The sequence below is a fragment of the Rutidosis leptorrhynchoides genome, chromosome 3 (genome assembly GCF_046630445.1).
Source record: "Rutidosis leptorrhynchoides isolate AG116_Rl617_1_P2 chromosome 3, CSIRO_AGI_Rlap_v1, whole genome shotgun sequence".
Classification (NCBI taxonomy): domain Eukaryota; kingdom Viridiplantae; phylum Streptophyta; class Magnoliopsida; order Asterales; family Asteraceae; genus Rutidosis; species Rutidosis leptorrhynchoides.
Genome location: NC_092335.1, coordinates 667318438 through 667341638, shown reverse-complemented (window position 1 = coordinate 667341638; position 23201 = coordinate 667318438). Strand labels below are relative to the sequence as shown.

Genomic DNA, 23201 nt, shown 5'->3' with positions numbered 1-23201 from the left:
AAAGTGTAATAAAATAGAACAATATGGAACACAAAAAACTTTCTGTATTGGTGAGTTCTTAATATTGGTGAGTTCTTATTTAAGGACATGTGGTTCCAACAAGTGGTATCAGAGCGGGTGGCACGAGTGTAATCATTGTGGCAGCGGCGGTTCATATCAGGGTGACTGTGGACGTGACCAGGGGAAGAGGTCGGGTGTCTGGGAAAAGTCGAGATGTAAATGAACGGGTCCGGGGTAAAAAGCCACATTATATGATACGAGTGCATGAACAAACCGATTAGGAGGGTGATTGTTGGAGCTAATCGGTTCGAGTGTGTCCCATATAGGAATGAGAAAGAAATAAATGCTTGTATATAAGCTTAGGGGAACCTCTCTCTATCACCAATTAGTTTTAGAGAAAAGAGGAACTCATGAGCTTATATGTTGTACATGTTGGTGGACCTGAAAACGATCCAACAATTATCGTGAATAACCCTAATCGAGATGGAGATGTTAAATGGTGGTTAGAGACCGATCGTCAGGCGACGAGGCCGAATTTGAAAAGATCTTTTTATACGTAGGATTTACGCCCTCTATTTAAATAGGGTAATTATGATTTGGCTATGGGCTGCCAACCTATCAAACTCGAGTCGAAGCCGAAATAAAAGTTTGATAAGATATGCATATCACAACAATTCACTCCAAGAATTGTTGATACACACTACAACAATTCTAGTCTAATACGGCGACAACTTTTCGCCACATTAGACCACATGTCGCCACAATATCCTCTTTTGCGGCAACAAATACGTCACAAAAATGTTGCCGCAATAGATCCGTCACTTTAGATATTTTGCGGCCTCTTTTGTGGCGACACACGTGGGGCCCACAACCGTTTAAAGAAAAGGTAAAAGAAATTCTAAAATATGGTTTGCAGCGACAAATTGTGGCGACAATTTGGTTTCAAATAAAAAAGAAAAATTAACTCAATTATGACGTCATCTGACGTCATATGTTATTAGCGGCCACATATTTGTGGCGACAAATTGGTGGTAAAAAATATTTATTAAATTTATTTTTAAATTCAGAAATTATCATTTGTGGCGATTCAGTTTGGCGATATGTCGCCACAAATAGAAAAAATCTGCATAACCTGCTTTGGTTTTTCCTGCTTCCCACCCGGAAATGCCGGGTTTTCTTCCCAGATACAAAACCTGTTATTGCTTGTTTTCTAACAAATCAAAGAAACAAATCTACTACAAACTAAACGTTTCCGATAACACAAATTACAATCGTTTAACATACGAACTACATACCCAATTGTTCAAAATATCATATGTTTAACATACGAAATACATACCCAATTGTTCAAAATATCATATGTTTAACATACGAATTAGATACTAAAATCTAAACACCAAAGTCAAGCCAAAGATCCCGATGCACCATCGCTACCATCACCATATCCATCATCTTCATCACTATTACCACAGTTTTCCTCGTCCTCGGCATCAACATATATGTAGGGCTCTTTCCCTTTACCTACTGCATCATATACGTAGGCCTCTTTCCCTTTACCTACCGCGTCATAGAGTTTCGAGGTGTAATTCTCATGGTAGTGCACCATTTGTTCATTCATCTTCTTTTGGAATATCTTTTCCATTTTCTCCATTATCTTCTTCTGATCCTCGGCCCGTAAAGCCTCAACCTCGTCCAAAGTATAATATCGTTTGCTCATTTGGGCTGTGGAGGTCGTGGATGTAGACGATGAGGGTATTCTCATCCCAATACCTCTCCTCCAACCACGTGTTTCGCCCAAAACCTCCGCCATAATCTCTATCTCACTCAGATTGGGCTTCTCTTTCTGAAGTTCTTGCATTGAAAGCTGCATAATTACGACAAAAAAATAATTGATATTATATATAAAATCTGTAACACATACATATATACACACGCACAGAGGTTTTGCTCCTGTTACTTGTATATACAGCCTAGTGAATATGGGTCATGTAACTTGAAAATGGGTTATGGGTCTGTGCATAATCCCACCTCATTCATGTGATAGGTTTGTATGTGTATGTATTCTTTTGTTTATAATTAATAATAATAAACTGTTTGCTTTTCATAAAAAATATATATATACATAAAATGTACATATATATATATATATATATATATATATATATATATATATATATATATATATATATATATATATATATATATATATATATATATATATATATATATATAATGTTATCAAGTATAACTAATTACTTACATATTTTTCTCCATACTCTGTTTGACGCCATTCCCCATTTTTATAACGGTTTACTCGATAATACGTCTTCATTGGATTTTCAAAGACATTGGTTGATTTATCACGCTGTAAATAAATCAAATTAGTTAATATGTAAATAAAAACGAGAGTCAGCCTATATATATATATATATATATATATATATATATATATATATATATATATATATATATATATATATATATATATATATATATATATATATATATATAGTTATCAACTTACATGTTCATAACGATTTTGTGGTCGTTGGCTCATTCTCATTCGATATGTGTGTGGTGTCCATTGGCACATCACGAAGATCGGTGATAAGATCATGTAATTGGTCTACCGCTGGAGGTATACGTACAAAACGTTCGGTTTGCGGTGGCAAAACAACTTGTTCACCGTGATACTTCCAAGTCTTATAAAATCGGGGTAAACCCATGCATTTGTATGTGACGTTTCATTGTATCGAGTGTTTGGAATACAAGGTTGTCACAATCCTTGCATGGACATCTACATTTATTAGCTGAATTCGCAAACGCTTTACAACTCTCTATAAATGCATTAAGACCATTCCAAAATTCAGTAGTAGTGCGGTCAACTAAAGTAGTCCAACTCTTATCTAACGTCATTTACTGCATATATGGATTTATAAATTTACAACTAACAAAAAATATACATGTACATATCTAAATCATGTTACTGTACATATACAAATTATGTTCAAATTAACATAAAAAAATATCATATTAATGTACAAACACAAATCATATTATAACTCATCATAATTAGTACTAAGATTTTACAACCCAACTCAAAAAAAATCAACAGTAGCAAAGTTCACCCAAAACAAGCAGTAGCATCAAATTTTGATTTTTACCAATTCCTTGCCTAAAAAGTTGGATGTACCTCATACAAATATCAATATACGACTCACTTAAATGAAAAAGTCAAGCAATTTGATTTGATAATAGTAATTCAAATTCAGAGCCAAAAGTACTAAACATAATTTATTTAAGATAAAAACATAGATGCATAAAAATCGTGAGGTAGAAAATTCAAGACTCTAGTTATAAAACTAGTTCAAGAATTAATTTCATACAATTCATACAAATCCGGAGTTTAAACATATTATATATTATGTTCATAGAGGCAAAGGAGGGCTGTCGCCTCCTCAAAATTTGGGGCTATCTGTGTAATTTTTGTAGTATTTGAGGGATAAATTTAATTTTATATACTCTTAGCCATCTTAAAAAATCACAGGCGTACACCTTTTTAGGAATCCAAACGTCTCTTAAATCTTCTACAAGAGCGTTTTCAACAATTTCCCAAATCAAATCACTTTGACACATGCAACTCATCCGTTTATACACGTACACTTTTGTTATTTTTCATTTATTAGTGTTGCTACTTGCTAGTGTATCAAACTCCTAATTACATTAATACCCAATTTGTTCGTTATACTTTTATACAAATTATATATTATGTTCATATAATATTTCAGTTTGATTTTTTTAGCACTTGAGTTTATATTGCTTGTTATTAATTTACATTCTAGTACAACCGTAGCTTAGCTACTTAAACACAAACATACAAATTTATCACATTTTAAGAAAATTACATCATACATAAAGCTTAAAGTGATTTTGTAAATTTTTCGTGTTCATGTATCTTTGTAAATAAATAAATAACCTAATAATAAGATACATAATGTAAATAAACAAATTATCATCATACAAACCAAAGAAACACAGATAATTGAAAAAATTCGTCACAATCAAAGTGAGAAACAAAAAAGCCAAAAAAAACCCTAACTTTTTATACATACTTTACAACCAACAACAAGAATCATAAAATAGATATCAATTGCAAGATTAAAGAAGAATAGAAAACGAACCTGAGAACAACGTCGGTGATTAGTGCGTGAATTGTAAGGAATATGGACCAAAGTGAGAAAGCGTGAAAGAGTACTAAAATGATAAAAAGGTTGGAAGGGAATTAGAAAATATTGGATGGTGAAAGGAAAAGGTTTAAGAGATATAAATCATTTAATGAAATGCAGAGGGAAAATTCCCGCTAAATTGTACTCCAAAATATTGAGTGAAAATAAAGAGGGCCCAGTTAAGAACTTTTCATTTACCTTATAATTAAATTAAACAATAAAATAAAATAAATAAATGAGTCACTAAATCTGTACTTTATTGGCACGAAAGGAGATGTAAAATTAAATTTGTGGCAACTTTTGCGGCAACATTAGTGGCGACAAGTCGTCACAATAGGTATGGCGGGAAATTTTCCCTCCACTTAATAATTTTTGCAATTTGGAGAGAAAAAAATTAAATGAAATAAAAATAAAAAATATACAATTGCGACAACTTTTAGTGGCGACATGTCGCCACAATTAAAAAAACTCAACCTTTGACCAGGTTTTTATTAAGAAAAATGGAAAAGAAATGTAAAATTAAATTTGCGGCGACTTTTTTGGCGACATGTCGTCACAAAAGTTAAGTTTGACTCAACAAGTCAAAAAGTAGGTTTTTTTTGTCGTTTAGCGGGTTGTTTGTGGCGAAATTTTTGCCGCCACAAATGATTTCGTGGCAAAAGAACGAATTTCTTGTAGTGCCTATACATGTATCAAGGCTTTTGGTATCTTTCACAACACAAACTCTCCATTGAAACTTTGTTCGCTTTGCACGAAACTTTTATCGCTCGACCAAATGATGTCTACGTAGCCACATTGCCTAAATCCGGAACAACATGGCTGAAGGCGATTGTGTTTTCTACGGTTAACCGAAGTAGGTACAAATACAACTGTCTTGCAACTCACCCATTACGTGTATCTAACCCTCATAAATGTTGTCCTTTTATTGAAACCGAATTTTATGAAAGTGCACCTACTTATAATGATACACATTCGCCACGCATTTTTGGTACTCATACTCCTTACACTTCTTTGCCTCGATCCATTATTGATTCCGGTTGTCGCATAATTTACATGTGTAGAAACCCTAAAGACGTTTTGGTCTCTTTATTTCACTTTTCAGACAAAGTGAGAGAACAATCGGGTGATCTCATGAAAATAAATGATGCATTCGAGTTGTTTAGAAAAAAATTAAATGAAATAAAAATAAAAAATATACAATTGCGACAACTTTTAGTGGCGACATGTCGCCACAATTAAAAAAACTCAACCTTTGACCAGGTTTTTATTAAGAAAAATGGAAAAGAAATGTAAAATTAAATTTGCGGCGACTTTTTTGGCGACATGTCGCCACAAAAGTTAAGTTTGACTCAACAAGTCAAAAAGTAGGTTTTTTTTGTCGTTTAGCGGGTTGTTTGTGGCGAAATTTTTGTCGCCACAAATGATTTCGTGGCAAAAGAACGAATTTCTTGTAGTGACACGTTACCACAACCTTGTGCTATCTCACCCGCTTACATTGCAGGTGGCTGAAGTTGTAGAAGGTTATCGAGGTAGCTACGTCACTCTAAATTTGTATTTCTATTTCTTTATTTATACAATTTAATAAAGAAAAATGAAAATGAATAATTAAAATAAAGAATAATCCAAAATTCAGGAAAAAAGACAAAATCTAATTCCCAGTTCCTAATGCACATTCACAATTTCACACCATTCGCTGCATACATCAATTTGTCTTTTTCCTAAATTTCTATCCGTACAAGCCACGTGTTAACCTTCGTGTTCTCACGTGGACACCATTCATAGTCATGTATCTACACAAAACTACAAAATCACTTTCCATTCCAATCCTCGTTGGCATTATCATTTTGACACGTATGATTCCACTTCAACACTTGTTATAACGCATGAACCATGCATGCATACAATCCATCTCTCAAGTCGACACTTCATCTCATGATCTCATACACGTATTTGCATAATTCCTAATTCTCGTTGCTATATATATGTTCAATCGACCGATAATTAGTACTTCAGATAAGACAAATTAAGAAACAAAAATGGGAGTTAAAGGGAAGATTTGTGTGGTGTTTTTGTTGTTTGTTGGTGTGGTTCTTATTTCGGCTAACTTGAGTGTTGCGAAGAGTGAAAGGGAACCGGAAATTAGGATATGTAGGACCAAGTGTGAGGATATTGGAAGTGTAGAAGAAGCAGAGAAACAAGGGTGTAGGCAAAAATGCGAAAAGTATTTTCAAGAAAAGCAAAGAAAGGAGAGACAAGGTGGTCAAGAACCACGTGGCAGTGGAGGTGGATATAACATCGTCTTTGCTGAACAAGAACAAGAATTGCAAAAGATGGTGCAAGACTGCCACCAAAGCTGTCAGGTAATGTGAACTAGTTTACAAGTATTACGTTTCTAGTTTTTTCGATTTATTCGTGTAGGATCGTTTAAAAACAATCGTATGGTGCTATATCTAGTGCGAAATCCTCGATATAGTGTTTTTAGTCCAAAACACTTGATTAATTGATCGTTGTACCTTAAGAACTGACTTGGAACGATCAGGAAATGATTAGGGTTTGCTAATGAACGACTGTAATCGGTTAAGAGGTGTTAGGGTTCGTAACTTTGACAATGAACCAAAAATCACCTATTTATAAAGTCTGTAGATGTATCCGTACGTATGTGTCCTTCATCCGTACAAATATAACTTATTCCTGCAACAGCACTCTATCGAATGCGGAATCTTCGATATAGTGTTTTTAAGTCCAAAACACTTGATTAATTGATCGATTTACCTTAAGAACTGACTTGGAACGATTAAGAATCGATTAGGGTTTGCTAATGAACGACTGGAATCGGCTAAGGGGTGTTAGGGTTCGTAACCTTGACAATGAACCTGAAATCACCTATTTATAGAGTCTACATATGTATCCGTACGTATGCGTCCTTCAATCATACGGATATAACTTATCTGTATCCGTACGTATGCGTCCTTCATCCGTACGAATATAACTTATCCCTGCAGCTAGGGATGGCAATGGATCGGATATGGATCGGGTTATGCCGTATCCACATCCATATCCATTTAGTTTTTCTTATCCATATCCATATCCATATCCATATCCATTTAGTTTCAGATCATCCATCCACATCCATATCCATATTCAGTGGATTAAGCGGGTTAATGGATATCCAATGGATATTAACAACATGTTATAATATTTTCTAGTATGCGATTTTAATATAAACGTACTATAGCAAATATAAATATTAAATGACATAATTAAAATCTATACATAAAAATATGTAATATTTGTCGAAGATATAACAAAATTTGTTAAATTTACTATAAAACGTAGATTATGAAAAATTAAATATGAAATTGTAAGTTTATTTTGTTCGATATACGTGTTTTATTGTAATATATTACAGTTATTTCATTATAGGGTTGAAATCAAAATGTAAATCTAATGATAAATGAATTTGTAATAGTAAATATGTAAGCATATATCTATATTTATATATTTGTATATGTATTTCGGGTGGTAATGGATATATCCATAGTTGCAAAAATGGGGAAAACTCGGCGAGAACTCGGAATTTCATTCCTGGCGAGAACTCGTTTTGAAATCGGTCAAAGACCAAAAATCGGTCAAATCTCGGAAAAATCGGTCAAATCTCGAAAAAATGGGTCAAATCTCGATAGAATCGGTCAAATCTCGGTAAAATCGGTCAAATCTCGGAAAAACTCGATAAAATCTCAAAAGTGAACGAAAGTCAACCGCCGATAACTCCCCGAGTTCTCCCCGAGTTCTCGTTTTGGAGACCCTGCCGAGAACTCCCCGAGAACCGATTTCTGCAACCTTGGATATATCCATGGATGAAACTTTTCATCCATGTCCATATCCATTTCCATTTAGGTTCATCCATATCCGTATCCATATCTATTTAGGTTCATCCATATCCATCATGAAGCGGGTGGATCGGGTGGATATTCATCGGATCAGGTGGCCATTGCCATCCCTACCTGCAGCAGCACTCTATCCGTATGGATATAACTCATATCCGTACGAATGGACTATGATATGATAACTTCGATTTCGTACTAAGTGCAAATGAACGACGACCTTACGTTTATGCACTAACAATTCAAGTCAGTTTTAAAATACATGGAGCAATTCAAAAATCAATCTAAAACAAAAATCGAAATCAATATGAAATCTTAATTTGGATTTGATTTGTTATGGGTTAAACTTAAAACTGAAAACTAATTTTTTTTTTTTTTTTATATATTAATCAAAAGAACTTTGTTGAGGATAGCCTTAAAAATGTGTTAACATGCATTAAATCAATTAAATCATTGTACATAATGGTTTTCAATTACTTTTTAATAATTGGTTATAAAATTGTACAATAATATAATATAAAGGCCGTTAACGACAGTTGTTAACAAAATTTTAATCAATATTATTCTAAAAACTGAATTTGACTATAAGTTTTGATATTAGCTTGTGATATTTGTTTGTTTGATTTAGAAATCTGAGAGTGGAAATCGAACCGAAATCAAATTAAAATTTCAAAACATTATTGAAACTTAATTTAAAATTAAAATTGAATTTATGCGATTCTTGTGTTGTTGGTCCAGTAGTAATGGTCCATACCTCTTTATTAAATGTTGGGAGTTCGATTCTGGGATGGCAACATTGCACACAATGATATTCCTTTGAATTTGAGATTGCGTGTGTGCAGTGGCGGAACTTGACCCCGACTCGGGAGGGGGCGAAACTAATCGAAGGGGGGTAAACACTAAAAAAAACCTTATTTTTTCGTTTTTTTTTTTTTTTTTTAGTGTAATTTTTTTTTCCCGAAATCGAGGGGGCCGGATACCCCCTTTGGTCCCTTAAATGTTCCGCTCCTGCGTCCCCTGCGTGTGTGATTTAGTTCTCTGGGTGATATCAAACTGGGAGACTTGAATCTCGAGTATTGTAAGGGCTTTTCATTTAAATTTACAACTAGACTATAAGCCCTCTTTAGGAACATTATATGTGTTAACTATGTGTTTGGTATGGTGTACTAATTAAGTTTGATCTATCTATAATTAAGTTGATCTATCTATAAATGTGATAATAATACGTTTGTCTTTTATAAAATTCAAATAAACAGGGTAGTGAAGGAGAACAACGGCGTCCAGAATGTTTCCAGCAATGCATGGAAAAGAAACTTCAAGAACAAGGACAACAACGTAAAGGTAGTGGCAGCCACAACAAGCACCATAAACAGAAATCCAAAAAATCGGATCAAGGATCAAACAATCCGTACGTTTTCCAAGAACAACATTTCACGACTCGACTAGAAACCGAACTTGGTAACGTTAGGATTCTTCAAAAGTTCACTGATCGATCAAAAGACCTTTTCAAAGGTATCGAAAAATACCGTGTAGTGTTCCTTGAAGCCGAACCTCAAACGTTCGTTGTACCCCATCATTATGATGCTGACGCGCTTATCTTCGTCGTAAATGGTACCCATTTTCTTTCTTTCATTTTTTTTTTTTTTTTTTTTTTTTTTTTTGTTGGAACATCAGTTATTTTATTAAAAAACCTCTCTAGCAAGAAGTTAGAACAGGAAACAGAAAAGATTACAAAGGTCAGTCTTTCTTTGCTAGTTTCCATGAAAATGTGAAATTTATATAAATGAAATTGCCCAAATGATGTTATATGTATCTAGTTTCCATGATAAATCAAGGTTAAGATTCTCCCCTGTAAGTTTGATTGATAAAGTTACTTTTTATGAGTAGATAATTTTAAGAACTAAATAAATAAATAAATATAACCCCTATTTTCTAACTCACAAACTCTATAACATGACCAATTAAAAAAAAAATTACCGGAGAGGATACTTATCCGATAACTCAAATTGCACAATTGTTGCCTGTACCAAAAATTTGTGTATGCAAGAGCGGGTTTTGATAACCACCGAAAGTTTTGGCTTGAGAGGTATTGAGTGGGGGTCCAATTTGGAGTACTGCTAGCTCAAGTTCGATTCTTACTCCAAGTAGGGAGTTTTCAACCCTTGATGGTACCGTCAACATCATTACGATTTGGAAAGGTATGGGGGTTCCGAACCTTCGATGGTATCACCAACATCGTAGTGAATTAGGTTTTCTCCTGACGTGTATGTTGGTGAAATATGATCTCGAAGGTGGTTAAGTCCCCTCTGAGTGATGCTGATACTTCCGTTCGAAAAAAGCGCGGGTTTTGATAGAGGGTAGGGTCACCTTAAAATTTCTTTTGATAGTGAATTTGTAGTCCTTTTACTTACATACGCTTAGGTTTTTGAATTAATCAAATTGAAGTTCGTATATAAGAAATATGACTGTAATGATGAAACTTTATCTATTTTGTCTCGAGCATTTTCACTTATTATTATTTTTTAAATTAAGTATTATAAGTTCATGAAATCAAGTTAGATGATCAACTAAGATGATGTATTAGGATCAATATCATCATCGAAAATATGTTTTACAGACGATATCAGTATAAAGCTAAGTACATTTTTTAGATTAGACAATTTTGACACCTTAAAAATTCCGTTCAAGCTTCGCCACCGTGTATATTTATTTTATAACAGTAATATTAACTTTTTTCATATCAAGTAATGATTTTTTTGGGTTGATTTTAACAGGAGAGGGAACTCTAACTTTTGTGAACTTGAATTCAAGAGAAAGCCATAACATAAGACGTGGAGATATTTTACGAATTCCAGCAGGTTTCATGGCGTATCTGATCAACAGACACAACACTGAAAGACTTGTTTTGACTGAGATTCTACATTCGGTCTCTGTTCCCGGCGATCTTCAAGTAAAATACTAAGTAGCCTACAATTTATTACAAGTTTAATTTAATTCCTAGGATAGAACAATTAAGTAGTTACATAAAACAGAAAAATGGTGGTTTTTATGTAGTGGCCGAAGCAGAATTTTTTTTTTTTTACTGGGGCGAAATTTTTTTTTAAAAGCGTAGCCACTTTTTTTGGGCAAAATATTGAAGTTTTGGGGCAAATATATGGTGCTTTCGGAAAAATGGGGAGGTTTTTCAGCAAAATATGAAGGTTTAGGAGCAAAATATGTAGACTTTGGAAAAAAAAAAAAAAATTCATTAGGAGCAAAATTGAAAAATTCAAAATTTTTACACTAAAAATTGAAAATCGACGGGGGCGGGTGCCCCCGCCCTCAAATATTTCGCCCCTGTATTTATGTCCATTATCGCAAATTTTAGAGAATAGATGATGTGATAGTTAGCTAAATTGTCTATGGTTTCAGAAATTTTACAGTGTTGGAGTTGACAACATAGAAACATCGTTCTTCGACGCGTTTAGTACTGAGGTTCTTGAGGCCGCGTTTAATGTAAGTCTCGATTTTATATTCTCACACTATAACTGTGAATATATATATATACCATACACATGTGTGTTAAATGGAAGTTGAATTGTTGTAGGTTGATCAGGAATCACTGGAGAGGTTGTTCAGTGGACAACAACAAGAACAAGGTATATTTAAGAAAGCTACTGAAGAGCAGATTAGATCAATGAGTGGTAGAGATGAAGGTCGAATTTGGCCTTTTGGAGAACGTAAACAGGGTCCGTTCAACATCTACAGGAATAGACCTTCTGTTGCGAACGAAAACGGAGTGCTCCACGAGGTTGATTCCAATGATTTACCCGAGCTTCGAGAGATGAATGTTGGCTTTTCTCATTTTAACATAACTCAGGTATTGTATTCTTTCGTCTTTAATTGTATTTTGGGCGTTGAAATTGTTATTGCATTTGCATATCGATTATTTGATTATCATGTTTTATTTCTCATTTTAACATAACTCAGGTATTGTATTCTTTCGTCTTTAATTGTATTTTGGGCGTTGAAATTGTTATTGCATTTGCATATCGATTATTTGATTATCATGTTTTAGGGTAGCGTGTTTTACTAGTTCGTGTTTTAATCTAGAGAAAACTTTATCTGTTTACCCGTTTACTTATTTACTTATCTTTTTCTTAGCCTGAAAAAACCTTATTCATTTACCCGTTTACTTATTTACTTAAATCTGTTTTAGCTTGAATAGAGAAAACCTTATATGTTTACCCGTTTACTTATTTACATATCTTCGTTTTAGCCTAAACAGAAAATTCCTTATCTGTTTACCCGTTTATTTCATTATCGATTTATAGGGATCAATGGCGGGGCCGATTTACAACACTAAGGCAACCGTGGCTCTAGTGGTGGTGAACGGTGAAGGCCAGTTCGAAATGGCATGTCCTCACTTAACGGAACAAACTAGCAGTAGTGATAGCGGTTTTACTCAAGGATACACACAAGTAACCTCGGATCTACGACGTGGGACCGTGGTTGTAATCCCGGCGGGTCATCCAATTGTAATTGAAGCCTCCAACAACCAAGATTTGGAGGTAATCGGTTTCGGGCTAAATACGAATGAAAATGAGTGGTTCCCACTTGCGGGAAGGGATAACGTGATAAGTCAATGGGAAGACGAGGCGATTGAGTTGACTTTTGGTCTTCCGGCTAGGGAAGTGCAACGGGTGATCCAGAGGCAGAACCAGAGGTTTTTCTTTAAGGGTCCGATGAGTAGCGGCCGAGCTTCCGCTTAACTGAAAGGTGGATCAGTATGAGATGTTTGTTATAAGAGGGTTAACGTTGTAATTACGGATGCTAACAATGGTTAAATAAATAAAACGGCTGTTTACCTTGGGTTTGATTTGTTATGCATCATGTTTGCAATGTAAGTTGCTCTGTTTTTCAAAATTTTCATGTAGTATGCTTTGTGAAACAGTTTATTACGTTATGCAATGCATTGTTATGGATAAAGCGAAGGTATAAAGATGTTTGTTAACTTGTTTCATAACAATTTGTTACACCTGGTTAACGGGTCGGGTTGAGTTGGGTGGGGTCGATGATCAAATGAGTTTGGATCGAAAATAGTCATGAGTCGAAATGGGTTAGCTTAAATAGGTCGTACGAGTTGGGTTAATACCCTGTTCGGGTTGGTTATGATCAGGTCTAATTGGGGCGAGACACTTTCCATCTTAAATTTTGAGGGTTGGGTCTAGACTCATTTTCAGTTTTCAGATTCGCGTTTAACTTTTAAGATTCACATTTTGATTTTTAGATTCACATTTAATTATGTCGAACGGGTTGGGTCGAGACTAATTTTCAGTTTCCAGTTCTTAGTTTCACGTTTCAGTTTGTAGTTCTCAGTTCGTGTTTCAGTTTTCAGATTCGTGTTAGCTTTTCAAATTCGCGTTTCAGTTTTCAGATTCGCGTTTCAGTTTTCAGATTCACGTTTAATTAGTAATTATGTTCTTTCTTCTGCAAAAACCCATGAAGAAAATTAAATTATTTTATATTTTCTTGTATACTATAAATACACAAGAAGACAACTATGGAGCTGTGAGCATCAATCAAAATAGTGTAATCTGTTAAAATCAAGACTTCTGTATCTACGCGAAAATGGCAACAATTCTTCGACCTCGATCCTAGATGAATAACTTATGTTTTTCTTGAAACTTATACGCGTTATAGACTCAACTTCTGCTAAAAATACGCTGTACACGGGTCTATGATCTGAAAATCTAGACTCTCCTCGAACATATGACATTTGATGAAGTCCGTTACCATACCACAAGATCCGATCGCACCTTCATAACAAACTTATCATATAAAAGATATGAAAAAATGTAAATCAATCTCAAAATGGTCGAATTTTAAAACTTACCATGCCGGCGTTCTTCGTTTTTCTCTAGGATGCATATCATATCCTGCATATTCATCTGAATTATTCGAATATTTATAAGTTGGAGGGAAATAAATGTTTCCTTCATTCCATCCTTCGAAAACTCGTCCCTGCGTATACTCTATTCGAAGCTGTAATCATAAAAGATTAAACGTTAAACGCAAATAGATGTTAAAGTTTGAATTTTTAACGAAATTTGTATAAATTGGGTAATGTAAGTTGAGATATCAAGACTTGCCTGGTCATTTTCCAACAAAGCTCTCCAGTTACGCATCTCAACTAAGGCCTTGGCAGATCGATACGAAAGGGAAATTCGGTAGTTTAAGTCACCAAGCCATATAATTCGACTACAATCATGCAAAAGGAAAAAACTTAAGATAACAAGAAATTGTGAAAAATAATTTCGGTAATGAGCAGTGGAAGTGGCAAGATGGGCGAGTTGTAACAAGTCAAAACGGGTCAAGATAGAACCATAATATGTTAACCATTATAGATTTGGCATACAATACACTATTTCCAATCTGACCCATTTGAGATAAAATAAACCAAATCCACCCATTTATAAGTATATGTCAAAAAGGTCTGAACTTGATTGTCTTACTGATGGTCAAAACCAGTCAAAACGGGTCAAGTTAGAAACATAATACGTTAACCATCATAGATTTGGGATAGAATACATTATTTCCAATTTGACCCGTTTGAGGATTAAAATAAACAAAATCGACCCGTTTAAAAGTATGTCAAAAAGGTCAGAACTTTGAGTGTCTTACTCATGGTCAAGTATCGTTTGAGGCGAGTTTTCATCTCCTGCTTTTCGAGCCCGTGGAAACCGAGTTTTTCTCATAATTTCCATCACGTCGCAGTTTCTTCTAATCTCGTCCCCTTCCTTTTGTCCCGACGTCAAGTGACTACATATAAAGCAAAAGCTCGTTTGGTGCAACGATATGCTAATCGATATTGAACCCTGTTAAAGGTTCAATAATAAACGGGTCAATCTGCAACTGTTAAAATTTGAAACCCGAACAAAATTTACCAAACTGGAAGCAGTAATTAACTTTACCTTGTTTCCAAGATAACCCATTAATCCTCGACCCACACACGACACTTTCATGTTACGAACGTTGTCTCTAAGATCGCTTTTCACCCAAATCGTAATATATATTCCCACCATTTGCTTGCTAGCAACCAAACAATACTTTGAATTCTCAACGTGCTTATCCATTTCTTCAGTTGATATAAATGCAGAATACGGTATTTGATGAAAGTTTGGAGAATCATCTGGCCCGTTTTCTTCATCAGATGACCCGAGACCCTGATCAAAGTCGCTGGGTCGGGTCCCATACATTGCCCGATCACATACACTGTATCTATAACCGAGTTCAGGATGTGGTAATTTCAGATCACTCTTGGTCAACCTCATGCTTTGACTTAGTGATTTGAAGGGACCACCTTGGAAAAAAGATGACAATTTTCGATTTGTTGATTTTTCAGAATCTTGTTCCAATTCGACGAGTGGATCGGGTTCAATGTGTGATGGATCTTGGAAACCCTCATGTGTTCCCGGTAGACTATTTAGTGCTTCTCGAATGAGAGCTAACCACTTTTTAGCTGGGCCATTATCTTCTGTTCCAAGTACATTTCCGGCATTTAATGGGACAATTTCTTGGAACCTATGTCTCAAGAAGGGATCAGAAAATCAAAAATCAAGATCCTGAATCTTGTTTTACAAATAACTATTTAGGTACGTTTATGGGTCAAAACGGGTCAGGTTGGGTTGGGTCGACCTGGAAACACAATAAAGTTACATTTTTTATTTGACCCGTTTGAGAAAAACGCAACCCATATCCAGCCAAATAGTCAACGATAAGTAAAACTTCTACTTTATATGTTTTCAAATTATTAAGGATACTCACCCAAGAACATAAATGTCAGCAGCAGGTGAAGTGTGTAACCAATCTAGTAGATTCAATTCTTTTGTTGGAGATTTTCCACCAACATTCCATGTAGCTACAAATATCCTATATTCAATTTTTAAAGCAATGATGCATATATTGAACCATAAATAGTCTCGGAATCAAATTAGGTTCGATCAAACCTGTAATTATTTACGTCCTTAACTTGGGCAAGATCAGGATCTATCTTTTTTGTCCAAACAGAATCCATTGTCCTCTTGCTTAAACTTTCTGTGTAACCCACAAGAGGATTAAGCATGATAATATTTGTACGGATCAAAATGGGTCGCGTTGAGCCATAACTAAATGGGTCAATATTGTCACAAATTTGTTCTGTATGCTTGAAAAAGAGTCTAAAATGTAAGTAATATTTGGCCTTAAAACTTGTGTTTCTCCTTCATGTTCTTTCATTGACATCATTTTCAATATCAATCATGTAAAAACTGAAACGGTTTTATGTTGATCAGTGGTCCAATCGTACAAAAGCAATAAATACTTATATTGCCTAAAATAGTGAAACTGCACCTTTTTTTCTGCTTTTCTTGATATTGCATCTTTCTTTATCTGATAATTTGCTCCACCATCCTTCATAACTTCCTAAAAACAAAATTATCAGACAGATGGTTATTATTATGTTATGGGAGTTGTCATTGTACATTTAGTTTTACTGTCTTATAAAAAAAAAAAAAAAAAACCCTTAATTTCACCACAACTTCAAGTTTTCAACAACCCCAACAAAAGAATTAATGAGTGAAAGAATTTTTTTATAGAATAATAATCATAATATATCAATAATAATCTATAATAATTTATTTAATTATTTAATAGTAATAATTATATTATTATATAAGTATATAATAGTAATAATAATAATAATAATAATAATAATAATAATAATAATAATAATAATAATAATAATAATAATAATAATAATAATAGTACTTTGTAATGGTGGTGGTGATAATAATAATAATAATAATAATAATAATAATAATAATAATAATAATAATAATAATAATAATAATAATAATAATAATAATAATAATAATAATAATAATAATAATAATAATAATAATAATAATAATAATAATAATATAATAATAATAATAATAATAATAATAATAATAATAATAATAATAATAATAAAAATAATATAATAATAATAATAATAATAATAATAATAATAATAATAATAATAATAATAATAATAATAATAATAATAATAATAATAATAATAATAATAATAATAATAGTAATAATGATAATAATAATAATAATAACAATTAATAATTAATACTACGTAAATAATAACAATAGTAATAACTACAAATTTACAATGATTAAACCTTAAGCTGCAAAAAATAAAAAAAATAAAAATAAAAACCAGAAGATAAAGAGCAGATTTTGAGCAACATAAAGGTAAAGTGAATAATGCCATTGAGATTCCAATATTCAGAGGGCTACAGTGATTGATGCAAAATTAAAGCAAATAGCAAGTCATTGATTCCCACATGATTTTATAAAACAAAAAACATACATAGAATTTTACAAATGATTGGAACCCATCTTTAGACATTTTAAAGAAACTTACCTCCATAACTGAAATCATCTGCATGAAAGTCTTGAGCTTTGTTCTTAACATTAAACCATTTCTTCAGTGTTTTAGGCCATAAAACCTTCACCATCATCAACATAAAGTCAAACTCTTTGATTTTCATACATTTAATTAATAAAAATACAATCTTGATGAAAAAAAGACTAATAACAAGAACCTTGCTTTTCTTGCAGATTTCATCTCTCATTGTACCAAAATCTCATAAACATAAAAACCCACTAGTTAGATTACAAAATAAACAATGGGTTAAACTGTTAAAGTGTAAAAGTTAAACATTCCATAAAAAATGGATCTTTGTAAATTTTATTAATTGGGTACTAATAATCTCAAATGTACTGAACTGAAAAGATGAAGGAGACTAAAAAGATTGGATTTTTATGAATGCCCACAAATGGAATATGAAAGTATAGTTTTGTGTTGAGTTGAAGTTATAAATAGCAGAAGAAAGTGGCAGTTTTTCTGCATTTTGGTTGGTAAAATGCAAACAGAGAGTCAAATCATAGAGAAGCCAATTGGGTTTTCTTGAGTGTTGCAGCCTCTTTTTATGTAATTTTTGTTTTTTACACCTATTAGTTTTGTTGCAGGGAACAGAGGAAAAATGGTGGCAAAAACTAAAGAGAAAGTTCAAGTGAATGTTATATAATCATGGGCAGCTACAAAAGGGAACAGAGAATTTTGTAAGGGCAACATGGACAATGTAGAGAGAGATTTTATTAACTTTTTGTTTTTTTTTCTTCTTGATATTATAGAAATAAGATTTTATCACCTAATTCATACCGGTTCAAGTCATGATGTTGACATTATGTATATATTCATTTAGAAAATCGTGTTGAGCTTGTACGTTTGCCTTTAAAAAAGAATCATATGAGTTGTTTTTACTACTATATTAGATTGGTTTGGATCTTTTGGACCACTGATTAGTTATAAAACTATAACAGTAAGTATAACCGTATAAATTTTGAAAAGGGTAAAGTTAAAACTTGTACTCGGTATATGTTAGAAAAGTACTTATACTATATTTAGCTTGGTTCCCAACTACATATGTAAAGGCTTTAGTGGTATGGCATAAAATTTGGACTATATAATATTGGTTTCCAAATACATAACATGTTCTTTGTTTAAAGAGTTATTAAATTAAATGAGCGATTTAATAGATTCACGATTTCAAGATTATGCTTTTGAGATGGATGTATTAGGACTTGCAATGGTTATTGGGAAGTTAAGTTTGCAACATCAAGTGGATTCTATTGGGTTGTGAGCATTGCATGCCAATCTTAAAGGGTCCAATTTATAGAAACTTGATTTCTTTCTAAAGTTTATGCAAGAAGAATGAGTGTTAATGTTTTGAGAAATTTCAGGGTACTATTTCCTTAAAGCTCACCTTCTAATTAAAGAGTGCAATAGTTAATGCATTTGCATACCACTCACCATTTGTTCAAGAAACTTGTCTATATAGAACCAAAACCAATGCATATATAATGGTCCCAACCCAACATGATAACTTGTGTTCAATGCAGTACATGGAAGTTCTTGCTTCCTTTTAATGGTTAAAGTAGTCAAACTTAACATAATAAATAATCCGTATCCCATTATTAGTGAAAACAATACATTTTGTGAATAATACCGAATATTATACTAGGCTAGATTTCAAATTTCTTGGCTGTTGAAAGAGTCTTTTTGGATTAACTTACAGACTTGGTTAGAGTCTTATAACGTTAACTTAATGACTTGTTACGACTATCGGGACTCACTACGGGGCACCTAGTCAGTGGTAATTCTAGAATTAAAATTCAAATGGATCATATACAATTTGAGTTGTAATTTGTAATTTTTTTCCAAATTAATGGCTGTTTGACTTTCAGAAAAATATTCACTACAAAAACATATAGGGTTATATCTTTAAATTTAGTGGTGTTTTGTACAATTTAAGTTGCATTTTGTAAAAATAAAAACTAGTCTGTATGTACATTCGCCACTGCTCCTAGTCGAGCCACAAGCACCAAAATCTCTTAGAAGTTTGTGTTGTTGATCAATGTTTGTGATGTACTATCCTTTTGTTTTATCTAAGCTAGCTAGGTAAGATCAAAGTTGAATTTTGGATTAAGCTAATGGATAGTTTTGAAAGTGTAATCATGGTATATGTGGCAGAATGTGTTTTGTCCCCCTAAAAATGCTTCCAACTCTTCGAAGTATATCTTTTAAAGTACAAAGTTGCCTAAAATCTGTCTAAAATACATAAACTAAGTATTCTATTATGCTTATTGATTCTCTCTGCTTTTTCAAATGCATGTTGCTTTTTTATAAGCTCTAAAGAAATGGGAATCCTACAACATAAACTCTCATGCAACCCACTACTCCTCTACTACCCAAGTGAAGGTTACACTAGCATTATATTGAAGTTAATGCAATAATGCATGTTCTATTATATCTTAGTTGTCTCAGGATAACAAAACCACTATTAAAATCATTTTTTGATTTCCAATTTGGCATTTAGACAATTGTACTTTAAATGTATTTTATTATTTATATTTATTATTATTTTATGCAATCATCAACTAATGTGGCACAGATTCCTTTTTTGTATAACATTTAGGATTAGCATGTGCAATATTCAATACTTTCACTTATCATAAAATTAGTTTTTAGATGTAACAAATTTCCCATATATAGAGGAATATTTAAATGAAACTAACTTTTAAGTTTAGATCAAAGGGACCAATCAGAGTGCGACACGTGGTACGATAATCACATGTGATTGAAAAAAAATTTAATTTTTTTTCGAATTATATTTTTCCGAAAATTATTTTTTTTGAAAAAAAAAAAATTTTAAATTTTTTTTTTGATTTTTTTGTGCCGTTGGTCCCTCCATTATACACCAAATAGTGAACAGCGTCCCTTTCGGTTTTTTTCTGCTTACATCATCCCTCCATTATCACATTTAAGCATACCGAGTCCCTCCGTCAACTTTCCGTTAAAAAGTCCGTTATCCCTTGTCATTTGACTTACATGTGAGGGCAAATTCGTCTTTTCGTCCCTCATCTTCATCTTCTTTGCTAAAAATGAACACCTTTGCAGATTCATTTTTTTACTAAAATATCATAAATCTAAATTAATCAACCCATCATTCCATTTCAAAAAAAAAAAAAAAAAAAAAAAAAACCATCATTTAATTTCAAATCTAAACAGAAAAACAACCCAACATTTTAAGTCGACTTTTATATGAACACTCAATTTGAATTGAAGCACAGATTTATTCACAGTTACCACTAACCTCAAAAGTAAAAATTCAAAGTTTTGCGTTTTCTTGACTTTTATACCGAAGCACACAACTGAATTATAATACTTAAACCTATCCAGTGAATGCTAATTTTCTTTTTAACAACTAGATTTCTAATTCATATTCAGAATATGACGAACAGTAGTTACAAAGTTTAGGAGCACAAAAATTTAAACTCAAGATCTAGATGTTTTTAGTTGATAATTTCTACATGAAAGATGTTTAAAATTAATAGCTTAACACTCTTTGATCGATTTCAGAACTTAAAAACAACTATATGATCCGAATTTAAAAATCAACTTCTAGCTCAAAAACTTTAGATATCAAAATTCACCAACTAAAAAATGTTTTTAATTCAGTTTTAAGAGTCAAATAGTTCAAACGGGTGATAAGGAATACGAATCTGGAAGTTGTTTGATCTGAAAACCGCTGAAATGATCTAAGGACTCATCCTGTTGACTTTTGTTGACAGAATGAAGAACAGCAAATCTAGACTTGATTTGACGGAATTGGTTTGTTGAAGAAGGTTAGGTTTTCAATCAGGAACACGAATCTAAGTTTAGTTTGAAGTTTAATCTTCAGAATAGAAAACCCCTAATTTGAGCTTGTAGATGAGGATGAAGAACGATGATGAAGATAAGTTCTGAATATGTAAATCAAAGGTATTCGGTATAGTTGATGTTTAGATGATGATGATGAAGATGAGCATATAGTTGATTTTATGAAGTTGTAAAACAAAGGTATTTGAAGAAATACTTTTTTGATGAGGATGATTTCTGATGATTTAAAAAAGTTTCGATGAAATTAAGGATTAATCTAAATGCTATGTTTTTTGTTATTTTTTTTTTTTTTTTTTGGTTTTGGCTTTGATAAAATTGGGTGCTGGAAATTATGGGGATTTTTTATAGAAAAAAAAAGATGAAGTTTGAAGGTGATGGGAAATGATTATGAAATGTGAATCTGTACATGATATTTTTTTAATGATGAATATTAAAAGACGAATTTACCCTCACATGCAATGCGCATGTCAAGACTTAACGAACTTTTTTAACGGAAAGTTGACGGAGGGACTCGGTATGCTTAAATGTGATAATGGAGGGATGCTGTGTAACACCGGCCAATTTTTTTTTTTTTTTTAATACACAGCGGAAGACTTTAATAATAAACACAATATAAGTCACGTCATTACATTAAACCGTATAATTAAGTTTAAGCTTACACAACAGTGTTACGTTATTACAAAACATTATTTAAACAAAAGTCCACATCAGAGTAGGGTTGTCAAACATGTCTTCTGCATCAATACCCATCCCGACTAGCAATACCTAGACCTGCAAAGGGGGAAACATGTGGGGGATTAGCGCACCAATAAGTGAATGGAATCTATCTAACAGATATAGCTTAAGCCACACACAAGCTATATACTAACAACAACACTTGCTAACTACCAACTAGCATACAATAAAATAATACGAGGATCGGCGGCTTGTACGAGCACACGACTCTCAGTTGATCGGGCCTGAGTCTACCAATAGTCCCTGCTACTCAGTTCACAGTATAGTTATCCAGATGCAGGGGGTGCATCGTTCACACTATACTCCACAATTAGTAGCCTATGGACCCAACCTCCCCTAGCCACGGTTGACCACATACAGACTCTAACCTCTCCTAGGCACGATCTCGAGTCCCCAGTCTCCCTAGGCCCGACTGGTGCCATTCACACAGTGTACACACAATTCACATACAATATCAGGCAAACGATATTATTCTATCATAGCAATTCATACACTATGCATGGTAAAAGAGTCAACCACAGTAGCATGATATGCTACTTAAACTCTATCCGTAGATAGACCCACTCACCAATTACCAGCAACTGCTCAGTTATTATTTCTGAGCTTCCTCCTTGTCCTTATCTCCTGAGAACAGCAAAAACCAAGTTAGAATAGTGTTCCCATCAAGATTAGACACACTGACAGCGAATTATAGCAAATTAGTAAAAAGATGCGTCCGCTAAAATTTTCATGCTTAACACTTATGCACTTTCAAACAAAATTTACATCCTGAACACCAAAATATAAATGGGCAGCATAACGGCTAGAAAAAGGCACTTTGGTAAAACATTATTCCCTGGACACACAGTCGGTCGACTGACACTGACAGTCGGTCGACTGTCGACACAACCGGTCGACTGTCGACACAACCGGTCGACTGACATTACCAGTAGGTCGATTCACTTGGTATTACATCAATCGGCCGAAGGTAAATCTCAGTCGGTCGACTGTCGACCGACAGTCGGCCGACTGTGTTCATCTTCCTCAGAAACTGAACAAAGGCTACGGACTTCACGATGA

The 23201-nt window shown here is 33.3% G+C and overlaps 2 protein-coding genes across 2 annotated transcripts; one reads left to right on the top strand and one right to left on the bottom strand.

Annotated features, from left to right (window-relative positions):
* The first annotated feature begins 6262 nt into the window (after positions 1 to 6262).
* On the top strand, positions 6263 to 13008 carry LOC139899304 (vicilin Cor a 11.0101). The gene is made up of 6 exons (XM_071882131.1): positions 6263 to 6586; positions 9367 to 9721; positions 10885 to 11060; positions 11522 to 11605; positions 11697 to 11969; positions 12424 to 13008. Exons 1-6 carry the CDS (start codon positions 6263 to 6265, stop codon positions 12859 to 12861), a joined length of 1650 nt encoding a protein of 549 aa, XP_071738232.1. The 3' UTR covers positions 12862 to 13008.
* A 659-nt stretch (positions 13009 to 13667) lies between these two features.
* Positions 13668 to 17757, bottom strand: LOC139902602 (type I inositol polyphosphate 5-phosphatase 4-like). The gene is made up of 10 exons (XM_071885208.1): positions 17728 to 17757; positions 17547 to 17631; positions 16481 to 16552; positions 16099 to 16186; positions 15917 to 16021; positions 15064 to 15673; positions 14774 to 14967; positions 14242 to 14350; positions 13986 to 14134; positions 13668 to 13908 (listed from the first exon to the last, which is right to left on the bottom strand). Exons 1-10 carry the CDS (start codon positions 17755 to 17757, stop codon positions 13668 to 13670), a joined length of 1683 nt encoding a protein of 560 aa, XP_071741309.1.
* Positions 17758 to 23201: the final 5444 nt, after the last annotated feature.